Raw genomic sequence first — 21,623 nt, 5'->3', positions numbered from 1 at the left:
CATTTCCATCAGGACTTACACCCTAGTCAATTTGTGAAGAGGGCAGAGGGATGGAGGTCTGAGAGCACTATCAAAGCTCTGAGGTTCCCACCAGCTCCCCAGAATTGAGATTTTGGAGGAGCCCCAGGAAACCTCTGCTGGTGGCCCCTGTTGCCTGGAGCACTGAGTGGTGGGTGAATTTGGGGTATCATCACCAGCCTAGGACCTCCTACCTGCTAAAGTAATGCTTCTGCCTGCCTCTGCCAGAGGAGTAACCAATAATATGATTTCGCAATGAATATGATTTCTAAACTATCTTCCAAATCTCCCAGGAGTGCCTCACTGGTAGAATTTAACTTGGAATTGTAGTTCCCAGGTTTACAACCCCAGTGATACAGGGGAGGACAAAGAAGAAATGGAAAAGTTGCTCAATGACCCATAGGTAACTCAGAACAAAGGTCTGATGTGACACTAGAGCATACACACCAGTTAACTGTCATAAAGACCCCAAGCAAGTTGTCGGGGACAATGCTTTCATAAAGGATTTAAGTTTCAACTCCACAAGCTTTCGGAACTCTGTCCTTTGGTTTCTACTTTCCTGTCTGTAGTAATAGAATCAGTGACTAGAATAGGGTCGTTGGCGGGGGGGGGGGGGGGGCAGAAATTGGAGTGTTTTGCCCATCTGCTGCCTTCTGGCTCTGGGCAATAATCTCAAGCAGTGTCATGTAGTTCATCCCCCTCCAACAGCTGTTCTGTTAACTCTCAGCCGAGAGTCCCAAAACTCCTGCATTTTGTTCCACTCTGAAAGTCTTCATGTTGGTACTAGAAGCTCACAGGTCACAGGTATGGGGACAATGCCAGTAGCTACTAGCAAATGTGGCTCCTCCCACCAGACACGGCTGAGTCCTGCTTTGAGTAACCCTCAAATTCCAAGTATATCAAAAGATTAACAAAAATCTAAACACACACAAGACAAAAAAAATTATACTGTCTTTATTGTCTTAAAGTTGCATAGTACTTCGATTGTGCACGCTTTTAAATAGAGGACAAGGGAGCCCACTGAAGCTACTCTCCTGCAGCAGATATTTCAAGCCGTTTTACTACAGGCAGGAGCAGGGACCATAATGCTGCCTGGGCTTAAAAAGAACAGTGATAAGATGAAACAGAAGTTGGTGATGAGGAGGGATTTAGACAAGGGGGATTTAGACAAGTTGAAGGAAGCTGAGATTTTGACTTACAGGAGGCACAGGAAAATGGAGAGAAGGCTTCCCTGACATTAGGGGACAGGATTCAGGAGCAACAAGACAGAGGGGAAGGAGAAAAGTGTTGAAAGGCAATGCCTTGTGCTCAAATCTGAGATGAATGCTCCTTGCCAGGAGACCGGGTGCACTGGGTAGCCTGGGGCGGGGGGCACACTCTGGGCATGACCCCGGCTACAGAAAGCCACATACTAGAAAAATAACTTAAAGGCTATACATTTGTCATTATAAATATTTTGTCTTTTAAAACTAACTAGTGTTGTTTAAAAAAAGGTTCACAGTTACTCGGAAGAGAGCTGTATCTCTATTGCACGGTAGGAAAAGTCTGCTTTGATCCCCGTTTGTAAACAGAGTCCCTTCTCCTCTGGTGACTTCAGGACACAGAGAAAGAGTATCTGTTGTAAGCAAAGCACTTTGGTACAAGGCACATGGAAGCTGTCAAGCTCTACTGGGATCTAGGAGATGAAAATGGTGTCGCTGGGACGGGTCTTGAACCAGATTAAATGTGGTGATGGTTTCCGTATGTCTTGTTCTCATTCCACTGTTACAGACTTGGCCAGATTTCTGGGGAAGTCAACCTAAAATGATAGAAAGTAACTGCTCAGGACCACACCAATCTCGGCCACATGCTGTATTATAAAAGCTGTAAGAGTACTGAAGACAAGGAAACAGTGTCCCTGGTCACCTCCAACCATAAGCTCTCTTGACATGCTCCCTGCATCTCAAAAGTGGTTTCTTACTCCAGAAACTTCATTTAGCTGTACAACGTTTAGTTCATTAAGTAAATATTTACTATGTACCTGATACATGTCACACAGTAAGATTATTAAAAGGACATGATTCATGCTATTATGGACAGCTAGCTCAATAGTCACTTTTCTTGAGAGGGTAGTCACTAAACTCATGAGACTTGTTAGTGTAGGGTCGGGTTCGGGAAGGAAATGTGACTGGCGATGGCTGAGAAAGTGGGCTTAAACTTTATCTGCATATTTCATTTATAATGTTTTAAAAAATGAGAAACAAATACGACAAAGGGTTAGCCTATGTCACTTCTGGACACCACCATCGGGTGGGTGTTCCTTATATTGTTCTTTTTGTGTTGTTATGTATTTTTTAAAGCTTCTCAAGATAAAATTACAATGAAACTTCTATTTCTTTGCACAATGAATTGTGTGTTCTTACACACTCGCTGGTGAGATCATAAATTGGTTCTTTTCTGGAATGTAAGTTGACAATAAATGTTAGGACTCTCAAAATGTTGTTAGACTGAGGAAAAATCTTAAATGTTGGACGAAGATGTATGAAGATGTTCACTGCTGATGTTCCAAAAAATCAGAGACAGTTTAAGTACTAGAAGACTAGCTAAATCATTATTAAAATCCACATTTAAGACTGGTAGAATATAGTGCAGGGATTAAATGTTGCCAACAACAAGTTCAAGAGGTGAGTTCAAAAAGGAAAATGTAAAATTTCATCCTTGTTATAATCTTGAAAAATGTTAGAAAATTACAGGCACAGGGAAAAGACTGGAATAAGATATTAAATTTGCTTAGGATCATGGCCTCTAGGTGATGAGATGTTTATATATCTCACAGCTCCCAGCTTGTTTTCAGGGGGGTTAAGTTACTTTAAAGAGAGTTATTTTAAATGAAAATATTTCTCCTATGTATATTTATACCAAATCAGTATTTAAGGAGGACTAGGAGCCCAGCGGTTATGCCCTTTGCTGATTTAGGCACAGTTTCCAGACTTACATCATATCCTCGGAGTACGGCCAGATGGAAAGAAAGTAGCTGCAGGGGAATCACGCTGAGGACACCCTGCAAGCAGTCTACCGTAGGGGGCAGCTCGATCATTTTATATGCAAACTTGGAACTCTCAGTGTCGTCCTTGGAGCACAGTATAATTGGGCGACCCTAAAGCAGAAAAATGTAATCACAAAATGCAGATCATCTCTGAAAGAAGCAATCCCTCACAGACAGCAGAGTTTCTGAGATCAACATTATTGCATTGATGACAGTAATCTTGTTTTTTTTTGAAATTATGGGTGGGGTGCTGTGTATGATTCATGTAAAGGACAGAGTGTTGGATGTTTTTTGGCAAATTTCTTTCCCTTCCCTGCTGCCATCATTCAGCACCCACTTATGAGTGGTTTTGGTGTGCCTTGCAAAGGACAGGGCATACATACTCCTTGCTCTAACAGGGCTCGTAGGTGAGTGGTGGAAAACAAAAATATAAAGAAACCCAATAAATAATGATGAATTTCAGGAAAGTGCCACAAAGGCAACAAAATAGGGTAATATGATTGGGGGACATTGGTGAGGTCCGGGATGGCCTTTCCAAAAAGGAGACACCTGGATTGAGACCTGGATGATGAGACGCCAACTCTCTGAAGGTGTGTGGGAAGAACACATGGGGCAGAAGGAACAGCCAACACCAAGGAAGAGCTGGCATAAGTGGGAAACAGAAGGAAGGGGCTGGATAGTATAGGCTGAGGTCATCATTTGTCGGGAGCCACTGGAAGGGTTCAAGTGAGGAAGTGCAGCAGCTGTATTCTACGACTTCTTTCGGACCACCGTGCAGAGCCAGGCATGGCAGCAGCCAACCAAGAACATTATTGGATTTCATCTCCCTGTGACTTCCTGGCACCCCCAGCATGGGTCTGTGGGGGCTACATCCTCTCATCTCAGGACACTCATAGTGAAATACAATTCTGTAGTGAAATACAGAATTGGGCTGACCTTCTGTCCCTGGTTCCTGGGAGGGGCCCTCTAAACTCTTGGGCTTTCCGAGTGATAGAAGTGAGTGAGTCTGTTGAACCACACCTGAGTTTACACTAACAAAGTGACTTATGGTGGGCCTGAGTATAGTTTCAGGGTGGGCACTGCCCATGCCTGGAAGACCCACCACATGGTTAGAGGGTTGGGGCTTGGAGCCACTGAGAGATCAGCCTGACCTCCAGAGATAGACGAGGTGCTGGAAATTGAGTTCAGTCATATGGCCAATGATAATCCATCATGCCTACATAATGAAACTCCAATAAAAACTCTGGGCCCTGGAGCTAGGAGCTCAGGTGAGCCCCCTGTTGTGCAGGGAGCATGAAGCATCCTGAGGATATGGATGCTTTGTGTTTTGAGGCCTTTGCCAAGTCTCTTCTTTTGGCTGCCTCTGATTTGCATCCTGCATAGAAAAGCTTTAGAAGTCATGTAGTGCTTTCCTGAGTTCCATGGGTCGTTCTAGGAAATTAATGAACTTGAGGGGTTAGTGGAACTCCAGAAGTGAAGCTGGCCTGCGAACCCCCAAACATGCAGCTGGGGTCTGCGGTGAAGGCATTCTCATGGAGGACAGTGCCCTGCACCTGGGAAATCTGACCTAACTCCTGGTGGATAGCATCACAACTGTCCCCAGGGCTCTCCACCAGGAGAACCTCCTCTGGTCTCCTGGCCTAAGATCCAGGACAGCTCCGGGCACTCTGGGTCACTGGGCCTCCCTGAGGAGCTATTGTGGGATGGTTGAAAGCTGGCTAGTTTCTTTCTGAATGTGTGCACCACTCAAGAGAGGGCCAAGGAGAGAGTGTGAGGTGTTGCCCACTCACTGGCATGACCCACGCATAGCTGGCATTGGCAGGCAGTGGGTGAGGTGGGCATGCGTGCGACAGAGGAGAGAGGTGGTCGCGGCCCAGCATGGTGCCCTCACCTGGCGGGCCGTGATCTGCTGCAGGGCGTTCTGGCACTTGGCAAAGCAAGGGTCCTTCATGATGATCATGATGATGGGCATCTGCTTGTCGATTAGCGCCAGGGGCCCGTGCTTTAGCTCCCCAGCCAGGATGCCTTCTGAGTGCATGTAGGTTATCTCTTTAATTTTCTGGGGAAACACAAAGTGAGATTGGTGTCATGCTGGGCAGACGGGGGCTGGAGCAGATCAGCCAGAGGGAGAAAGGGTAGCTGGGGAAGGATGATTCTGGAAGGCAGGGTCACAAGGCAGATGGATGCATGGAGGTAGTAGCTGGCAAGGCCAGGTCCAGGGGAGATGGCTAGCTGCAGTCCGGGACATGCACAAAGCCCAGCACATGGCCTGAGTCCCCAACCAGTCCCTGGGCACAGCCACCCTCCTTGGATGTACGAGTCAACTTCAATCAACCTAGCTTCCTCCAGGCCCCCAGCCTCCCCACAGTCGGGGTTTGTAATGATGGCACTGTATTCGGTCTAGACACACTTCCATTCAGTTATTTGATTAATCATTTCTCCAACTCTAGACCATTAGTAATGTGCAAAGTGTTGCCCCGATGTACCTATCAAGCAAAATCATGCACATTGGCTATTCCTGGAATCTTCCCTATGTTTAGGGATATCCATTCTATTCAGTAACCACTAAACCTTGGTCACTGGACCGGTGGGAATGACGAAGAATACATTCTCAGCTCTCCCCAAACTATTTATTTCGGTCCGAGAAGCACTGTTAGATGGGTGGCTCCACCGTGGATGCTGGAGACATCTGGAGTGCTGGCCCCCGAGTGACCACAGAGGGGCCATTGACTTGGACCAGCAGCAGTGTGAAAGCTTCTTTCTTTCTCCCAAAGACTAACTTGGAGAGGCGGTTGAATACGCATCATTCACCAATGCACTCAGGCTGCAGCTGAGCCCCCAGGTGGCAGAGACATGGGGAGGCTGAAAGCACACCCCACCCAGGTCTTGCTTTACTGCCCCCTGCCTCCCTGCCCAGAAGCGACGTGCCAAGCTCCTCACTGCCTCTGGAAGGGTCAGAACCTTTGCTGCAAGGATGTGGAAGTTGGGAGTTCATTATGGTCAGGCACCTCATGGCTTGCACCCCCACCCCGAACTCTCTATCACACATAATAGTCTCTGAATGTTTCCTTGAATCAGAAGCAGCATTGTCTTTCAAACGGGATGGGGGAGAGATGAGGGAAGGAAGGAGTGGCCACTTGCTCCCACAGAGAGAGGACATGAGCCAAAGTGGGTCATGCATGACATCCTTGTTTAGGTACCAAGTGTTGCCTCACTTGTGACGCTGTCTCCCTTTTACCTGGGCAGAGCATAAGAGCACGCGGATAGTGAGTAAAAGGCAGCAATAAACCGGGCCCGGACAGCACTGCCCCACCCTCTCAGTAGTCTCCTGTTCTTGTACCTTGTCCCTGCTCCATCAGCAGTCTCTTACGCGAGCCAGCAGGGATCTTTAGTGCCCCCAAACAACCAATCACTGATTTAAAAAATGCAGGGCCTGTGACACTCATTCCTGCTGGATCTCCAACTCCTCTTGGAAGTTTGAGGGATGACAGGGAAACTTCAGAGACCCCACCCCACAATTCTGCTCTGGTCAAATCCTCCCATACAGGCTGCTGACAGTAGCAGAAAAAGGCAAAGTCCACATGGACTCAAGTTCAAATGTCAGGCCGATCACTTCTGCTATGTAACCTTGAACGGGATGAACTTTGTGGGGGCTCACTTTCCTCCTGGGAAAAATGTGACTGATAATTGCCACTCTCTCATAAGATGCTCATGAGGTAAAAATGGGCTGATCCAGATAGAGCCTGACACAAATTGACACCTCCGGGGCTCACCCAAGGGTGCCCTGCTCCTTTATCCTGGGAGAATAAAGATTGGGAGCCCCTATCCACATGTGTCCAGGGCTAAAACACCTGGTCATGAGCTGGTGCTCAGTGCAGCCTCACAAGGGTCCTTAAAGGGCCCCCTACCCTGGCCCAGTGCCCTGCTCTCCTTCCTTCCTGTTGGCTTCTCAGGGCGTCTCCCATTCCTGCCCTCATAATTCGGTTGGGAGGTGGCTGGGAAGAGAGGGCTCACCAAGGCTCCTTCCAGGCACGTGGCGTAGTTATAGCCTCGCCCCATGACCAGCAGTGACCTCTGCGTGTAGAGCTCCAGGGCCAGGTCGTGGATCTTCTCGTCCAGTGACAGCACTTCCTTGATCAGCTCTAAAGCATGCACACAGCAGAGGGGAGAGCCAGTCATATCAATTTCAAAGCAAGATTTGCAAAAAAAAAAAATCCTGGTGTATAAGACAAGGTTTGGGAGCTCACATCACTTAGTACACTGGCTTTCTCGCATTAATTTAAAAGGGTTTTAAATTTGGATTATGGGAAGTAACTTGGGTTATGGGCAGCTGGGATTTTTTGGAATAGTGATTCCTATTTTCTCATGCATGTAAGGTAAGTTAGGGAAGTGTTGTTTTTAGCTCCATTTCACAAGTGAGGCAACTGAGACTCAGACAGATTAAATCCCCAGCTGGCCAAGTACAGGGGTGCCATTCCAAATCAACGTCCCTTGTCCAGGCCCCATGCTGTGTCCCAAGACAAAGCCATCCTAAGTTGGATCAATGGTTCTCAAATTTTCTGGTCTCAGGACTTCTGTAAATGTTTACAAATTATTGTGAATCCCTAAGAGGCTTTGTTTTTGTGGGTTACATTTGCCAATATTTACCAGATTGGAAATGGGGACATTAAAGATATTTATTCATTTATATAAAAATGATAATAAACTGACTATATTTTTTAAAAATTAGTGAGAAGAGAGGCATTGTCTTTTGCAAATTTTTTGATGTCTGACTTTTCAGTAAAAGACAGGTTCTTATATTTGCTTCCTCATTCAATCTGTTGTGATACAATCTTTTGATTGACGTATAGGAAGAAAATTGGACCTCATAGAAATTTGTAGTCGGACAAGGGAGGTATATTTACATAGCTTTTCCAAATCATTGTGAATGCTCCTCGATACTACAATAAACTCAAGAAGCAACAGTTTCTAAAAGAGCAGTTGCAAATGTGGAATCTGCAATCATATCAATAAACCTTTCCTATCTCGTTACATTAAAACGTATTGGCTATCTTGCATTTATTTAAATGGATCTTTTACAGGTGCATAATTGTGTAACATCATGCATTGGTCAATTGGAAAATATTGGCTCACTGAGTTATGCAAATCTTCTAAAAATGAATACAAAAATGAATATAAAACATTTTTTAAAAAATCCCATTTGTTAAAATCACGCTGATCTCATCGAAGGAGATGCCTTCGAGTTTTGGGAAAGTGGTCAAGCTCATGATGACAGATACCAGTTTCTCCAAATCCAAAGTTTTGGCTGAAAGCTTGAAGTTTATCATTAGTAACAAATACTGTCAGTTTATTTTCTTGAAGGGTCAGGCTAACTTTGTTCATTTTTGAGAAAATGCCTGCCAGATGGACTCACGTCAGCTTGCCACTTAAACAATCACAAGGCACTCTTCTCTGAAACAACACTCAGGCTTCAGGGTCCAGCAGAAGCACCTCAAACATTCTTCCCATTTAGTCACATAGATATTAAAAAGTATTGTGATTTAACAAGACATATGCATTTTACTGCTTCATCAAGGACATTCTTGGGTGAAACTGGGTGCTTGGTAGTTAAAGAAGAGTGTGGTGCCTCTGCTTTGAAGTGTGGTAAGGCAGTGGCCACCATTGCCTCACAAATGTCCACAGAGCAAAAAAGGCAAAAATATCTTATTATAAATAATGTGTTATTGTGAAGATAGTTTTACTGCAAGGGCCGTGCAGTTCCCCAGGAACCACATCTTGAGAACTGCCAACTTAGACATCAGGACAGAGTCCTATTTTCGCAGGGTTACTACCTGGCTTCAAGTTAAGAATGCTTTCCTTGTCAGTAAATTTCCGGCAGGTGGTCTTGGCTGGATTCAGATCCCCAGGCTTTGTGTGGTCGATGGTGGCTTTCCCCATTGACTTCTAAGGGGGTAGCCCCTGGCTTCTAGTTAGGAAGCCAGAAAGAAGGGAGTTGCTGCTTATCCTGGCAGTCCCAGGATGGCCTCAGGCCAGGCAGCTGGTCCTAAAAACTGTGTGGGGTGAATGAGTGAACAAGTGAATAACTGAATGACTGAATGACTAAAACCATGGTCCCTCCAAAGAGCTTATGATTTTGTGTGACAGACACTGGATCTCACTGACGGCTAAAGATAGGATCCAGCAAAAGAGGAGTTTGGTGAGACTGTGAAGGAGCCGTCTGGGACAGAAAAGAGGCTTGAGACCATGTGCTCCTTCTCAGGTATTTCCTGAGCACCTACTATGTACCTTCCCTGGCCAGGCACTCGTGTCCACCAATGACTCTGATAGGGTCGTGTGCTCACTGAGCTGACATGTTAGTTGTCAGAGACAAGACAGTAAACAAGTGAACAGGTAATTTTGGATCACAGCATATATATAAAGAAATGAAACTGCCTAATGAACATTTCATAGACAGAGCTGGGGCAGGGAGGTGGAACCTCTGTCAGGGCAGCCAGTCACCTCCTAGGAGGTGACATTTGAGCTGAGACTTGTGATTAGAATCTGTCAGCTGTTTCAAGAGCTGGAGGAAGAGGGTTTCAGTAGAGAGAGCCAGTGAAAAGGCCCTGTGGTAAGAGCTTGGAATTGCTAGGGATCAAAGGTCAGCAAGGCCCCCAAGGACGGGGAGGGAATGCGCTGAGGTCGCAGGTGGCAGGGGTGCTACGTGAAGGGCTCTAGGGCCTGGGAGGAACATGGATTTCAATTGTGGCCATGAGGTGGGAGCAGGCACATAGTGGTGAGGAGGGGAGTTGGAGTGATCAATAGTGCTCTTGACAGAGTCAGGAAGAGAGCAGCCCAGAATAGTCCTCTGGATTTGAAAGTAAGGAAAGTTGCATTTTGGGACATACCAGGTAATGACTGCAGGCCAAGGATGATCTCTCGCCGTCTGTCTTGTAGTGAAATGCGATCTTCAGACATCATCAGGCCAAACATCACCAGGGAGATGAACTGACTGGTGTAAGCCTATGGATGGACAAATGGGGGCGTTGGTGGACAAACAGCGGTGCCGGCGGAGGGGGCGAACATGCGCGTGGTAGGCACGCGATACTCGCAGATCACTGGGCCCCCTCCTGACCTCCCGTCCACTCACTGAGTCACTCGGCAGGGGCGCACGTGGTTCTTCCTACCTTGGTGCTGGCCACGCCGATTTCTGGGCCGGCATTGATGTGGACCCCACAGTCGGTCTCTCGGGAGATGGAGCTGCCCACGGTGTTGGTGACGCCCACCGTCAGGGCCCCGCGGTCCTTACAGTAGCGTAGCGCCAAGAGGGTATCTGCAGTCTCACCTGCCACACAGGCCCCTCTTTTCAGCTGTGTGTTCACAAGTCCGTGGCCTTGCCAGCCCCAGCCCTGGCCCCCACTGATTTCCTCCCTGGTCTCACACAGAAATTGGTGCCTAGCTACAGCCCATTTGCACTCAGAAAGGAAAGTGCCCACTCAACAATTTTGCTGGTTGATTCTTAGATTCAAGATTTCACTGCTATATATATGGCAAGCATTTTCTCATCCACTGTTTCGTGGATTCTTATGGCAATCCCGTGGGGGCCTCATCCCCATTTCCCCCTTGAGGACGAGGAGCTCGGAGACTAGGAAATCATTGCCTCACTCGCTCAAGGCCATGTGCTGCAGTAATGCAATCAGCACCGCCAATGGGCTTGGCCTCCAGCACCCTTTCTATAGCTCTAAGTTCCCTTATTCAGAATGTCCTGAGATTTGATATTTAAAAAGCAAGAATGACCCCCAAATGGCATTTCTCAAATAAATCTTGTTTTGAAGAAAAACATTTCTTGCAACCTCCCAGTGTGGACAAAAATTATTTTTATAAAACTACTTAAATAGGTTCATGCATAAGCCAGCACAAACTTCCTATGTTTGTAAGTCCTAAAGAACTCAAACTAAATTAAATGTGATCCAGGCCATAAAATCAAACTTATTTGATGTTCGGGCAGCCGCTGCTCTTACTGGTGTCCTAGCTCTTCCACTAGTGCAGGCTGGTGCTACTGCACGACCCAATTCTTTCCTCCTCCTTCTCTTCAGACTTGCATCAAACTCACCAGGGCATCACACAGCCCTTCTTTGGCGCTGGTGGGGCTTGGGGGTTGGAGGTGGGGAGCAGGACGGTTCTAGTTTCATCAGCCCGGCTCCTCAGCTTTTGGTACAGTATTTTTTAACTTAATAGGAAGGGCTGAACAAAATGAAACCTTTAACCCCTTCTGTGTACTCAGGAATGGCCACTGCATTGTTTTCATGTTAAATCCACCTCTATTCTTTGGTTAGTGGCTCTTATAGGATCATAAACCAAAGGCAACCTTGGCAACTAAAGTCACATGGCAACAGCTGGGAACAAGATGCTCAGTCAGACAGTGAGTGTGTCTGTATTAGTGTTTCTTATCTTGTCATCTAAATATAAATGGTATAAAAAATTCCAAAAGCAATAGTGAAAGTCCCAATAGCTATTAGGGCATTGTTGTGACTGTTTTATTCATGATAATGATGGTGTGTTTATATTTTTTCTTTTACTGATAAAGGGTACATTCTGAATTACTTATGGATGAAATAACATGATGTCTGGGATTGACTTCAAAACCCAGCAGAGGGCAGGGGCTCATGTGGATATGGATGACATAAAGTCTGCTGAGTTGATCATTGCCAAGGCTAGGCAATTCCTTACAGAAATTTCTCTACTAGTATAAAGGTTTGGAATTTTCCATAATTAAAATTAAAAACCATAATTAAATTTCCCTAATTAAAAACTTTCCTAGAGCTCACAAGGATTCCAAGCATGTGGCCATGGGTCACCTCCCTGATCCTCTGCCCTGCCCAATTAGAGCAAATGCAAAAGCCTGGTGTAAGGATGCTACTCAGAGGGGTTACTGAGCTGGGGTTCCCTGGGTTCTGCCCTGGATCCCTGTGTCTCCAGGCTGCCCCCTGCTGGATGGTGTGGGCACTGCATAGCACTCATGTAGATCTTGAACCAGTAGAATTCTGAAGAACTTTCTCAATTAAATCCAACACACATTTGTGGCAGCTTGATGGATGGTCCCTTAAGCCCTGGACTTGAAACACCAGGAGGAGTGGGAGGCCCTGGCTGTATGGCCCTCCCTATAAAGTGGGACAGTAACTGATGGTGCTGAGGGTTAAATGACAAGATGCATGAGACAGCATCAGTGCATAGATGTGACTGGATGAAGAAGGAAGGGAGACACATAGTGCCTTACGAAGAGGACAGAACCCTGAGGTGAACTAATGCAAACCTGTATGCCTTACCTGATTGGCTTATGAAGAAGCAAACATCATCCCTGAACACAGGCGTATTCCTGTCCAGAAAATCACTAGCAAGTTCAACCATCACAGGGAGCTCAGTCAGTTCCTCTAAGACTTGCCGCGTCTGAAGCCAACAAGAACGGGGACTAAAGTCAGTCATGACACAATGGGGAGTCCAGCAGCGGGGCTTCTAGAGACAGTTTGTAAAATGCAGCCTCCTAGCCAAGTGAAGAAGAAACTTCAGATACTCCTGGGCCACACTGCAGGAGAAGGGGCCAGCTCTCACGCTGGCTCACATACCAAAGTTGGAAGACCAAATGCATGAGAGTATGTAAGATGCATTTGTCCTAAGCGGCCACTGCCTCCCCAGCGCTGTCAAGAGCCTAGCACATTGCACTTACCGCCAAGGCGGCGTGGTAGCTGGTTCCACAGCCGATCACAATGAGCCGTCGACACCGTCGAATCTCCTTCAAGTGGGCCTTCAGGCCGCCCAGGAGCACTATAGGGCACACACAGGGTGTCAGCGCAGACCCAACCACACAGGGACAGGGCAGGGGCCCAGGGTGTGGCTGCAGGATTACCTGTGCTGGTCTCGAAGTTCACCCGGCCTCTCATAGTATTGAAAACCGATTCTGGCTGTTCGAAAATCTCCTTCTGCATGAATGCACTGAAGTTACCTGCTCAAAGCAACATCAACAAGACAGGTCAGTTTTAACTTAGTTATGTTTCCACTACTTAACTTTTAATCAAGACAAAAAGTCATTATGCAGTTGGTCAGAGAGACACATGTCAAGGCCACTGCAGATTGCAGTCCCCAGGTATCATCCCACCTGATGCTCATGGTGACATGTGACAGGGAGGCAGGCCAGGTAGGATTATTATCTCAGTTTACACATCTAACCCTTCCACTGAGGGAGGGAGAGTGGGGGCAATAAATGTGTGGCCAGTGCTCTTAGCAGGGCCATTGAAAAGTAAAATGCTTTACTTTCCAAAACCCACCTACTTAGGGAATTACAAACTAAGCAAGCCCAAAGAAAAAGGCCATCTTCTTTCTAACCAATACCCTCCTCGCTTCTGTACTAAATAAAACTGCAGGTACATGTCCTGGGCTCTCATTCGAATGGGGTTGAATGAGGTCAAAGGGATGATTAGGCTGCAGAATGTCAAGGCCCCTGACAAGGGCTGTGACTGATACTCTGGCAGCGTCCACAGACAGGGCGGAGGATTTGTACAAAGGGTGTCATGAAGCGAATAAGACAAGTGAGGATGGGTGGAGCCATCACAGACTCGGGATCAAGGAAGGGCTTTCTGAGGGGGTGACATTTCAGGAGACATGATCAAAAGGAGCCAGTCCTGTGAGAAGAAAGCAAGTGCAATGACCCCCAGGGGCAAGCATAGGGCCCATCAGTAACAGTGAAGTGGCCAGGGTGGGCGAGGTGTGGTGGGGAAAGGGTAGAATGAGATGGGGCCAGGCTACATATGTGGGATGGTGGATTTTAAGAACAGCAGGAAGCCTTTGGAAGGCCTTAAGCAGAGGGACAAAGGGTCTGATTCATATTCTGAAAAATTTACCCTGGTGCCCTGTGGAGAAGAGGGTACAGGGACATAAACGTGGGTGCAGGAAGAGAGACTCTCCTTAAAAGGAGAAAGGGGTCCAGTTTCCCCATCACTGCAGGTCTCCCACCCAGAAAAATAATGCCTGGGGCTTAGAATGTGTCCCAGAGTAGATGAAGGGATGCAGTGATGGACTGTTCAGATCAAGTAGGGGGACCTGGCTCCTGATATAGTCAGAAGTCCCCTTGGAGGATCCAAGTCTGGCTCCCCATACCCGTTGAGCTGTGCAAACCACAGACCACCCAAAGCCTCTTCCTGGAGGCCACAGAGGGCTACAGGGCTGTGGTGCCCGCCCAGGCAGTCTCAGAAGCTTCCCCAGAGAACGTTTGTCCCCTGAGAATGCTGCAGGAGGACCCTCAGAGCAGCAGTCCCTAACCTTTTTGGCACTAGGGACAGGTGCTCCTAAGAGAATCTAATGCCTGATGATTTGAGGTGGAGCTGAGGTAGTGATGCTAGCTCTGGGGAGCAGCTGCAAATACAGATAAATCTTCTCTTGCTCACTCACCCGCCACTCACTGACTGCTGTGCGGCCCAGTTCCTAACAAGCCATGGACCGGTACCGGTTCATGGTCTGGAGTTTGGGGATCCCTGCCTCAGAGGACACCTGCCTTTCATGATTTGCTGCAATTCCATCTGCAAGGTCTGAATGGCTCGAGATGGGTCATCACTAGCCGAACGCTTGACCCGGTGAATAGAGAGTTTTCCATCAGCCACTGCAGCGATGTCGTCGTCCTCGAGGAAGATGACCCGGTTAGTGTGTTCTATGATAGCACTGGGGCAAAAACAAAAAACAAAAAACACAGGCGTCACAAGAGGCGACTGTGCTTGACAGCTTCAAGACAGCAGCCACTCACTGTTTCCCAGGCGTGGGTCCATATCACTGCACTGGATGGCATTTAGGGAGGGACAGAGACACCATACTACAAACATCAATTCAAACTTCTCTACTGTCTTCCCCAGAATTATTGTGAAGCTATTCCCTGATGTCATATTATTTTATGTGTAAACATTTTAGCTTTCACCTCTAGAAGATAAGGTCATTTTTAACTTACTACAATACCATCTAAAATTAATAGTTATTCCTCCATATCATCAAATATCCAATATGATCAAATTTCCCCAATCATCTTATAGATGCCCTTTTGTAATTGCTTTTTTCAAATCAGGATTCAAACAATGCCACCTTTGGAGAATGCTTGGGAACCAACACATTATTCTGAATTGTAAAGGGAAAGAATGAAACATTGCCATTCCAATGATCTCTCTTCCAGAATAACTACATAATTTATGAAGGCAAGTTTCTTTTATAGGAGGAACAGAGCTAATAAAAAAGGGAATGACAGAATTAGAATAATTAATTTATAAACTCCTAATTATCAACAGTTCTAATCAAGGACCGTCAATGGCTGTCGAAGCCAAGAAATAAAAGGCTGAGAGCAGCTTTATAATGGATGGATAAGGCTGGTAATACTCGAACCCCTGATAAATCTTAACAGCACAGAAAGACAGGCAGTGAGACATATGTGCCTACTGATGGAAGGACACATCACCTATGAAATAGTCTCGCCAAAACGGAAGGAGATTTAACTTCTAAACACCTGTAAACTCTCACTGAAAGGAAATATCGTGGGCAGAGGACAGTGTTAAATGATGCCACAAGGGGCTTACTCAGCAAAATCTGGATAAACTCATCTGGACGAATGACTCAGGTTCTTCTAATTTTAGTATATGGTCCTGCCAAAGCGAACACATGACTCAGTTTCTTATATACACAGCAAGAAAAAACGGGGTAGGCGGAGGCTTAAAAGCAAACTATAAAATATGTCCACTAATAAAATGTGGGGTCGTTGTGTTTATTTTTATAATAACTTTCTCTGCATGAAAAGTAATAACTTTTCCCTTGAGATGACAATAGAATTAAAAAAAAAATTAAGTTAAAAAAATTGGTAAATGAAAAAGAAAGTTAGGTAGTCAACAGCACAGGTGGTACATAGGTATGGTGAAAACTACGAAGGTGGTGCTGGAAGGACCAAGGGAGAAAAACACCCTCACTGGCACCAGGTGCCACACCCACGTGTCCTGTGCAAAAAAATGAACATTTAAAACTCCTGATGCAAACTTAAAGAGAAATACTATTCTATGACGCGGAAGGCGCTGTCTCCAGATGGAGCCTAGAGAAGAAAGATGAAGAGAGACAGGAAGCCGCTGCACTGGAAAAAATACTTCAAACGATATATGGCCACTGCTAAGAAAATTAAAAGCACAAACTAACAAGAGGAAGGCTATTTTGGGCCTGCTCCCATCTCCCAGAGATAAATGCTGCTTATATTGTATTGCCTTCCAGACAAAGCTTAACACATATATTTATGTGTGCACGTATACGTGTATGTTTAAATATAATGGTTATTTTTATTTACAAAATGGATGGTAGTATAATCCAGTCATTAAGAGTACTTGCCTAGGAGTTAGACCTGAGGTGGAATCCTCATCTCTCTCTCCTACAGGTCCTGTGCACTTGGGCAACATAGCTATGAACCCTCTGAGCCCATGCCGCTTCCTCATCTGTGAAACGGGAGATGATAGCTGTGCCTTCACCAGAGGTCTGTGTGAAGATTATATGGGACCATTTTGGCAAAGCCCTCAGCACACTGTCTGGCCTAAGGGAACAGCACATGCTGGCCACTGTCATCACAAGAGCACAGTGTTTCTTCGTATCTGGGAGGGTCAGCCTTGCCATTCGTTCTTTTCAATACATGTGGGCTTTCTTGTCTATACGCCCTACATTGTAGAGTCACCTTTTCAACTTCCAAAAACCTACACAAACGAGAATCTTGAGGATTTTAATTATAGCATTGAATTTACAGATTAATTTAAGAAGCTGATGTCTTTAAGAAATATTTTTAATTATTAAATTAATTTTAAACCAATTAAATTTTAAGAATAATATTAGGTCTTCCAGCCAAGGAATGTGGACTCTCGCTCTTGATTGAAACTTCTGTTTCTCATGGTCTTCTCTAATCAGGTTCTGGACTATTTTTATCAAAATTTATTTTAAGAGATTAAACATTTTTTTCAGCCGTGGTACATAGATCACTTTTCTTCAACAAAGGTTTGCAGAGCCTACTGTGCCAGTGAGGTAAGGAGGCGCAAGAGGGACCCAGGTAAGTGTGGTACCCATCGCCACCCCCTTTCGGCTGACGAGTTAGTAGCTACCACTGGCACATTGGACTTCCAAACCTTTATTCTCTAACCAGCCACTAGTATTAGCTCTAACCGTCTTCCAGTAAGATTTTAAATATATATCATCAGATTGCCTACACATAATTATTTCATCTCCTTTTTTTGGAGAAGCATCTACCATGTTTCACAGACTATAAGGTAATGCTGATCTCAAGATTTTGATTATTTTTTACACTCGTAAGAAATGAAGACTATAGCAAATTACAATGGCAAGATGCCACTTATAAATAACTGTGTCTTAGAATCAATAAAATAATACTAGCTTCTCATGGAAATGGTGCTTGAAGGAATGCAGCTGGGGAAGCACTGCCCCTTCCTCTCAGTGTTAGAGGGGGAAACAGGTTCCCGTTACTGCGTGTGTCCCATGAGACCTTGCCTGGTGCCCCTCCTGCCTCACAGCAAGGCCCTACTGGAGATTGGTGGGAAAGAGGCTTAATAAAGGTTTGAACGAAGTGGGTACTGGTGGTGTTTATGGTAGTTTTCTATTTCAGCTGGCAGAAAAGTGTTTTGGCCCTTTCTGTGTGTATATGTGTGCATATAAATTGTTTATACTAAAATGAGTATGAAGCCAACTTTCTCAAATTTCAGAGTTACTGTTTTGTGTATTGATGAGAACATGGACTTTGGAATCCATCGGACAAAACCTTAAACCTTGGCTTTGTCTTTTACAAATGGTCAGACTCAGACAAAGGTGATGGTGGTGGGGTGCAGAGTAATGGAAGGCCTAGAGATGCCTGTTCTCTCTAACCAATCCAACATCTAACTCGGTGTCTGAGCAGCTCCAGACTACCAACGCCAAGGGAGTGCCACCCAGGGTGCTCAGAAGGAGCTAGAAATCCAGATTTTTTATGTGAAATTTCCCAATTTTAAAATGTTGGCAACTAATCTAATTATTCAATGTAGGCCCCAAACATTGTGTAGGTGAGCGGACCTGGCCTTTGGTCATTAGGGCTGCTGATGACAGCCATGCAGGTGCTCACTATGCCAGGATTCCGGGAGGAAGGCTACCGAGAGCTGTCATCCCTGCCTCGCTGAGCCCAGAGAAAAAAAAGGCGGGTGCAGCCAGTCATTCTTGATCATATAGTCCTCATAAAGGAAGGAAATAAAGTTACCTTGCATCGGAAGCGAAGAAGAATTCCACTGCTTTATCGCCCACAGCATGAAGGCAGGTTGAGCTGTCCAGCCTCTTTGTCCTTGATTTACAGATGTTCTTGGCATTCTCAATACTGCCTAGCAAATGAAGGAGAAGGTCGCAAATCCTGTTAAACTCTTTTGTTTGAATAACATGAAGCATGGAGCCCAATTCCCTTTGAATATGTGTGGGAGAAATTTGCAATTTTTAGCTCTGGCTGTGTCAGCCAAATCATTTAAAAGATCCCCAAATAGCACAGTAACAGTGCAAGAGCATTTAAAAGGCCGCAAACAAAACAGACCAAACCAACACTGGAATCCGGGCATGAGTGCCTGAAAATAACAGAGCCACGTGCCATTCCCTCAACTAGGGTATACCTTCAAAAATATCCATAATAAAAAAGTTTGGGGAAAAATGGAGCCAAGTCTCAGTGGCCTGAGACATGAAGACTACAGCAAATTACAATGGCAATTACAATGCCACTTATAAATAACTGTGGGCCTGGTGCGGGCTGCCAGGCACAGCGAGGGCATCAAGGGCATCGCGTCTCCGGGGCGGGGGGCGGGGGAAGGGCTGCCTGCAACCGGGCAGAGCGGTCCTCCAGGAGGGACTTACGCGTCCTGTACAGGATAGGGATCTGTTCTGTGGAGAGCTTGTGTTCGCTCCGCACTCCAATGAGCAGGGGGCTGCCTCTCCTGCAGGGACAAGAGGGAATGGGGTTGGCCATAGCCTTGACACCCAGGATGGGGCCAGGTGTCCTCTGGGCACTGAGGATCGGTCCCCACATTTAGCCCTCTCCCTGAAGCAAAGTGTCCTGTTGAGGTCTCATGTGATGAACTCTTTGGCCACAGGAAGATGTTTCCAAGGCTTGGAGTAGGGACCAACAGGCTGGCATGAGCACCCCAGCTCGCTTCCATGGTGCCACCCCCTGTGCAGCAAGTCCCCACACGGGGCTGGCATCACAGAGGCTGAGTCCCTGTTAGGCCCTGGCAGGAACTGAGGTCTCTATCTGCCTCCATTCCCATCTCTGATGTGGGCGGGCCTCTTTCACCTAGCTCAGGTGTTCTCCAGCTTTGGGGGGCATTCAGCTGACTGGCCTTGGGTTGCTCAACTTTGTGGGCCACTTAAAGTGCTGGTACCTCTGAGGCCAAGTTTCGAATCTCCCACCTGCAAAAGGTAGCTCCATTATAAAGGAAGGCAAAGCCTTGGGAGATTCCTGCAGCTGATAGAGCAACAGACCCTAACTCAGGTCTCTTGTCCCCGCCCCATCCGACTCGGCTTGGCCACCAGCCCAAAAGGCAGTCTTCGGTAAAGTGATTTATGATACTTCCTTTCGGTTTGCAACTTCTGCAGCTGTACATAAGGTATTATTCCATGATTTTAGTGGCATCCTGCCTCTGAAATCTAATTCTCTGCTCATTCTTATAAACTACAGCATGCAAACCAAATTCACAATGGGTGTGCAGCGTAATAAGCAGTTCACTTTTGTAACTCACTCACTCAAGACCTACAATTCTCGGGCAGACCTCAGATGGCAACAGGCCCAGTTCTGATAGTTACGAGAAAACACGCACCTTTCTGCCCCTACATTTTAAATTGTTAATATAAAGAAAGCACTAAGACTATATAAATAAGACCATTTAAGAGCACTGTCTCAAATATATTAATTAGAATACAATGGGGTAATATTTTACCTTAACTGGTTTCTCGCTAACTTAAATTAATGAACTCATGAATGATTTATTAAGTTAGCCTTAGTCCAGCCCACATACACCTGTCTAGTCTGTTAACCTGACTCAATACGGCCCTAAATACATCTTCATCAATAAGAGACCTTGTTTTTTAGTAGTGTGGATTTGTTTGGACCGTACTCTGATTTCTCCAAGTTGAGGGACAAAGTCTGTGTCTTTGAAGAAGGTTCTGTGAGCACCTTGAATATTTTGGACAATCTTTTATCATTTTTAAAGCAAATCAGAGACATAGTTTTGGTCCAATGGGGGAACTAGATTAAATAGTCTTTATAATTATGACAGTGAGAAAGTACCATGGTCATCTAAATTTCTTGGTGAATGTCTTCCCCAAATTTTTATAGATTGAGATCTGCGGCTTCTCCAGACTTTGTGACATATAATGCTCTCAATACATCCCCAAAATTGTCCTGCAGTTACACAGCCATTAGTTATAGACAATTTAGAGAAAGAAAGCTTTATTGCTTCTTTACACTGTCTTCTGCATTCATTTAAAATAGTAATATCATAATATCAGATTTTGAAAGGGATTTCTAAATTTGATAGAGACCAATTGGTATTATATAATTCTATGATTTAAAGGAATTTAATTCCAAATGTCCTAGAGAAAAATTAAGATATAACATATTCATATCGTGTCCTGCCTACATACTTAAACAGTCTGCAAGAGAGAGTGCCTCCCCACCTCTGGCCCATCTTCCAGGCCCACAGGTACATTCTCTGTGGTTCCCCAGTGCCTTCAGAATGAAGCCTGAACCCCACGGGGCATCTGAGAACCTGCGGGGCTGGACCTCTGCCCACGTTCCCACTCCTCACCAGCCCTCAAGGTTCAAGGGACACTGTCCACGTGATCTGTTCACCACTATCTCTCTATCCTGGCACATAGCAGTGTCAATAAGCACATGCTGAGACGAGAAGAGCCTCAAGTCCCACCAATGTTGCCTCTGCCTGCATTCTGGCCTAACTGTAGGTCTCTGAGGTGCCATACTTGCTCTGGGCCCCTTGCCCATGCTGGTCCCTCTGCCTGCCTCCTCCAGGCTGACACCTGTTTTCCCCCAGGCCCCCAGTATACTGCCTCCCACCCCAGGCCCCATCATAGAGCATCGCCATCTCTGCCCTGCTCTGTCCTCCTGCACACATGTTCAGTCTTTAAGGGCAGGACCAGGTCTGGTGTTACTAGGTCCCTAGGGCCACATACAGCATAAATGCTCAACAAATATTCGTTGGGAGATGGACAGTTGGATGGATGGGGATGAATGGATAGGTGGATAAATGGATGGATGAATGGATGGATGGATGGATGGATGGATGGATGGATGGATGGATGGATGAACAGATGGACTGATGGATAGGTAGATAAATGGTTGGATGGATGGATAGATGGATGGATGAATGGACGGATGGATGACAGATAACAGACAGATGGATGAACAAATAAACAGATGGATGAGTGGACAATCAACCCATCTAAATATAAAATAACAAGATGGTACTCACACACCTGTTTTTGTGATTCCATAATGCTAGGGACCCTGGGAGCTCTTACA

General features: G+C 45.9%; 1 protein-coding gene across 1 annotated transcript in view; it reads right to left on the bottom strand.

Annotated features, from left to right (window-relative positions):
* Positions 1-956: 956 nt before the first annotated feature.
* GFPT2 (glutamine-fructose-6-phosphate transaminase 2) overlaps positions 957-21,623 on the bottom strand; it is a 41,046-nt gene continuing 20,379 nt past the window's right edge. Inside the window, exons 8-19 of the mRNA XM_016147762.2 lie at positions 18,944-19,023; positions 18,309-18,426; positions 14,565-14,728; positions 12,924-13,019; positions 12,744-12,841; positions 12,346-12,466; positions 10,207-10,364; positions 9,928-10,042; positions 7,058-7,185; positions 4,935-5,102; positions 2,993-3,154; positions 957-1,816 (exon numbers count right to left, since the gene is read on the bottom strand). Coding sequence (XP_016003248.1) covers positions 1,772-1,816; positions 2,993-3,154; positions 4,935-5,102; positions 7,058-7,185; positions 9,928-10,042; positions 10,207-10,364; positions 12,346-12,466; positions 12,744-12,841; positions 12,924-13,019; positions 14,565-14,728; positions 18,309-18,426; positions 18,944-19,023 — 1,453 coding nt within the window. The 3' untranslated portion in view covers positions 957-1,771. The remainder of the gene's footprint in view (positions 1,817-2,992; positions 3,155-4,934; positions 5,103-7,057; positions 7,186-9,927; positions 10,043-10,206; positions 10,365-12,345; positions 12,467-12,743; positions 12,842-12,923; positions 13,020-14,564; positions 14,729-18,308; positions 18,427-18,943; positions 19,024-21,623) is intronic.

Source organism: Rousettus aegyptiacus, unplaced genomic scaffold (assembly GCF_014176215.1).
Source record: "Rousettus aegyptiacus isolate mRouAeg1 unplaced genomic scaffold, mRouAeg1.p scaffold_m13_p_7, whole genome shotgun sequence".
Classification (NCBI taxonomy): Eukaryota; Metazoa; Chordata; class Mammalia; order Chiroptera; family Pteropodidae; genus Rousettus; species Rousettus aegyptiacus.
The sequence above is the reverse complement of the archived record's forward strand: the minus strand, read 5'-3'. Positions and strand labels throughout refer to the sequence as shown.